The sequence below is a fragment of the Eurypyga helias genome, unplaced genomic scaffold (genome assembly GCF_000690775.1).
Source record: "Eurypyga helias isolate BGI_N326 unplaced genomic scaffold, ASM69077v1 scaffold25111, whole genome shotgun sequence".
Lineage (NCBI taxonomy): Eukaryota > Metazoa > Chordata > Aves > Eurypygiformes > Eurypygidae > Eurypyga > Eurypyga helias.
Genome location: NW_010230592.1, coordinates 8,866 through 11,952, shown reverse-complemented (window position 1 = coordinate 11,952; position 3,087 = coordinate 8,866). Strand labels below are relative to the sequence as shown.

General features: G+C 56.8%; 1 protein-coding gene across 1 annotated transcript; it reads left to right on the top strand.

Moving 5' to 3' along the window:
- Positions 1-420: 420 nt before the first annotated feature.
- Positions 421-2,482, top strand: TICAM1 (toll-like receptor adaptor molecule 1). Its single transcript, XM_010160810.1, is given in 2 exon segments — positions 421-2,261; positions 2,263-2,482. Coding segments are annotated over 2 exon segments (2,061 nt in total).
- The last annotated feature ends 605 nt before the right edge of the window (positions 2,483-3,087 follow it).

Here is a 3,087-nt window from a genome sequence, read left to right as displayed (position 1 = left end):
AATTATTTTAAACCAGCTGTAATTAATGAGAAATGAAAGCAAAGAACTTGCTCTTTGCCCTCAACTGACACAAAAATACCAGGGAGGTGTGAGGCAGAGCCCGGGAGCTCTGCAGGCCAACTGATGCAAAAATACCGGGGAGGTGTGAGGCAGAGCCTGGGAGCTCTGCAGGCCTCATGAGGACCCCCCCAGCTCCCCACGCTGCCCTTGCTGAACGCTGCCCCGTGTTCTTCTCGCAGGTTCATCACGCCGCTTCTCCAGGACAGAGATATCCCAGAGAGCCGTCACTCGCGTGGCACCTGAGGCACAGCCAGAGCATCCCAGAGCCCCGCAGGGGAACAGACCGTCGCTCCAAGTGCCCTGACATGCTTTTTCCACCCATGCTGCCTCAGCCCATCGTCGGGGCCGCCCGCTGAGGAGATGGCACAGAGCGCCGAGCTCCACCCAAGCTTTGAGGACATTTTTAATATTCTCTCCCAGATCCCCCAGGATAAACTCCTTAGCCTCAAATACAAACTGAAGCACTTGGTGTTTGGGCCCAGCAGCAAATTACTGCAAGCCATGGTCCTGCTTACTCTGGGGCAAGAAACGGATGCGAGAATTTGTTTGGATGCTTTGGGAGATAACCGGGCAGCCCAGTATGTCCACCAGACCAAACTGGGCGCTGCAGGAGTGCAGGAAGATGGGGAGGATGTCCAGCTGGATGCAGGTACCATGGCACTTCTGGCACAGATCTACGCGGTGTTGGCGGAGGAAAAACTGTGCGGTGGTGAAGCCAGGGACAAAGCCTGCCAGGCTGCCACCGAGGCCTGCAAGGAAACGCAGGGGGACACGCTCAACAGCATCCCAGCTGAGGATCTGGGAAAACAGGGCATGGGCCCAGGGGACAAATTTCAGACGCTGAGGTCTGATGAGGATGTAGGATTTCACCCAAACCACGTGGTGAGAAGTTCCCCAGTGCAGATTGAAGGCAACTCAGACCCTTCAGGCCCACGGACCTTGTGCTCCCTGGGGAGTCCCTCTCTCCCCAGTCGCTTTGAGATCAGTGCGTCACCAACCGTAGTTTTCCGCATGCAGCCTTCTTCCCGCCAGCACGTCCCGCAGCCCAGCCGGCTCTGCGAAGGGAGTGCCAGCGGGGCTGGACAGCCTGACGGGGACAGAGCGAGCCACGGCCTGCAGGACACAACCTGGGCCAGCAGACCCAACGCTCACCCCGGGCAGGATGCGGATGCCCACGTGCCCCAGCCGGAGGCTGTGGAGGGCAGGTCGCGGTTGTCCCCTGAACGGCAGCCGCCCACGCGGGGTGCTGCCACCCAGCCTGTTGAAAGCACTGATGTTTCCAGCACAGTGGCAGCAGAACCTCACACACCGAAGGAAAGCGCACACAAAACGCAAGGTGAGAAGCGATTATCTACAGCTCTTCCTGACTCAAGAGCTACAGCAGATACTGGCCCTGCCCACGTATCCATGGAGGACTCCTGTGCACGCACTTCTAACTCGGCATCAGCTTCCATTCCAACCTGTTCCCTTCCTCCTCCTACCTATTCCTTCTCCTCCACCCTTCCTACTCAGGGACCTCCCCACAACTTATCATATCCCGCTCCCCTCCACTCCACCCCCTGTCCAGCCTGGACCCCTCCTCTCCAAGCTGTGCCCACATCGGAGCCAGATGGTGGGAAGTTCTTCACTTTCGTTGTCCTGCACGCTAGCGAAGATGAGACCGTTGCCCACCGGGTCAAAGACCGTCTGGAGAACATGGGGGTTCCCAACGGTGCCACACTCTGCGAGGACTTCTTCATCGCCGGGCGCAGCCACCTGACTTGCTTCCAGGATGCTATGGATAACTCTGCTTTCATCATCCTCCTGCTGACCAAGAACTTCCCATGCGACCTGTGCATGTTTCAGACAAACACCGCTCTGATGGAGTCCATCCTGAAGCCATCCAAGCGTGACTCCGTGATCCCTTTTGTGCCCAAGGAGAACCCCCTGGAGCGGAGTCAGATTCCCAGCACACTCGGCGGGCTGATGCCCTTGGATGAGAACTCTCCTGGGTTCTCCAGGACGGTGCAGAACACCTTCACCACCAGCAGGATCAATGAGAGGAAAGCCATGTGGGACCTGACGCAGAGGAGGAAGCTACAGCTCCATCAGGAACGGTATCAAACGCTGCAGAGCTTAGCTTCCCTGAACCTTGCCCAGGCGTCTCCCTCAGCAACACGGTCGCAGCTGCTGGAGCAGCCACCCCCACTTTTTTTTCCCCCCCCCGCCCGCCCCCCCGCCCCCCCCTGCCGGTCTCCCCTCTTTCCAATCAATTCATCTCCCATCAGGCCACTACAACGTGATGCCAGGTCCGGGGGGCGTCCCACCCCTCATCATTCAACACGCTCGGATGGTTCAGATTGGGAACCACAACACGATGCAGGTAGAAACTGTCACGCCAGGTCCCCAGGACAGCGAGGAAGAAATCAGGCAGAACACTTGACGGAGATGCAGCAGGTCAGCCAAGGCCACACACTCGCACGGAGTTTCAAACCCAAAATTATAGTGATTCTGCTGGGACTGGGACTGTTCTGTCACTGCGCGTAAAAGGTGCCACTTTCCTGGAGCACAGGACAAAATTACCTCTGTCTTTGTTGGACAAACAGAGGTTGCAGTCTCCTGAGACTCTTTTCCTTGTGCTTTTTTTCAAGTAATGGAGAAAACTATTTTCCTGATTTTCTAAGGCTACTAGACGATTTTTATAAATAAATTGTAATTAATTTATTTGTGTTTCCCTGGTTCTTTCCTGTAGAATGAGTGAAGGGCCAGTCAGGGCTACCAGGCAAACCGTTCTTTCTGTACCTCTGGGATGGAGAGGGCTGGTGAGGCCTCCCCTGGAGTGCTGTGCCCAGCTCCGGGCTCCTCAGCTCAGGGAGGACAAGGAGCTGCTGGAGAGGGCCCAGCGCAGGGCCATGATGATGATGAGGGGCCTGGAGCACCTTCCACATGAGGAAAGGCTGAGAGCTGGGGCTGTTCAGCTGGAGGAGGCTGAGGGGGGATCTTACCAATGCTTATCCATATCTAAAGGGTCAGATCAGAGCAGCTGTA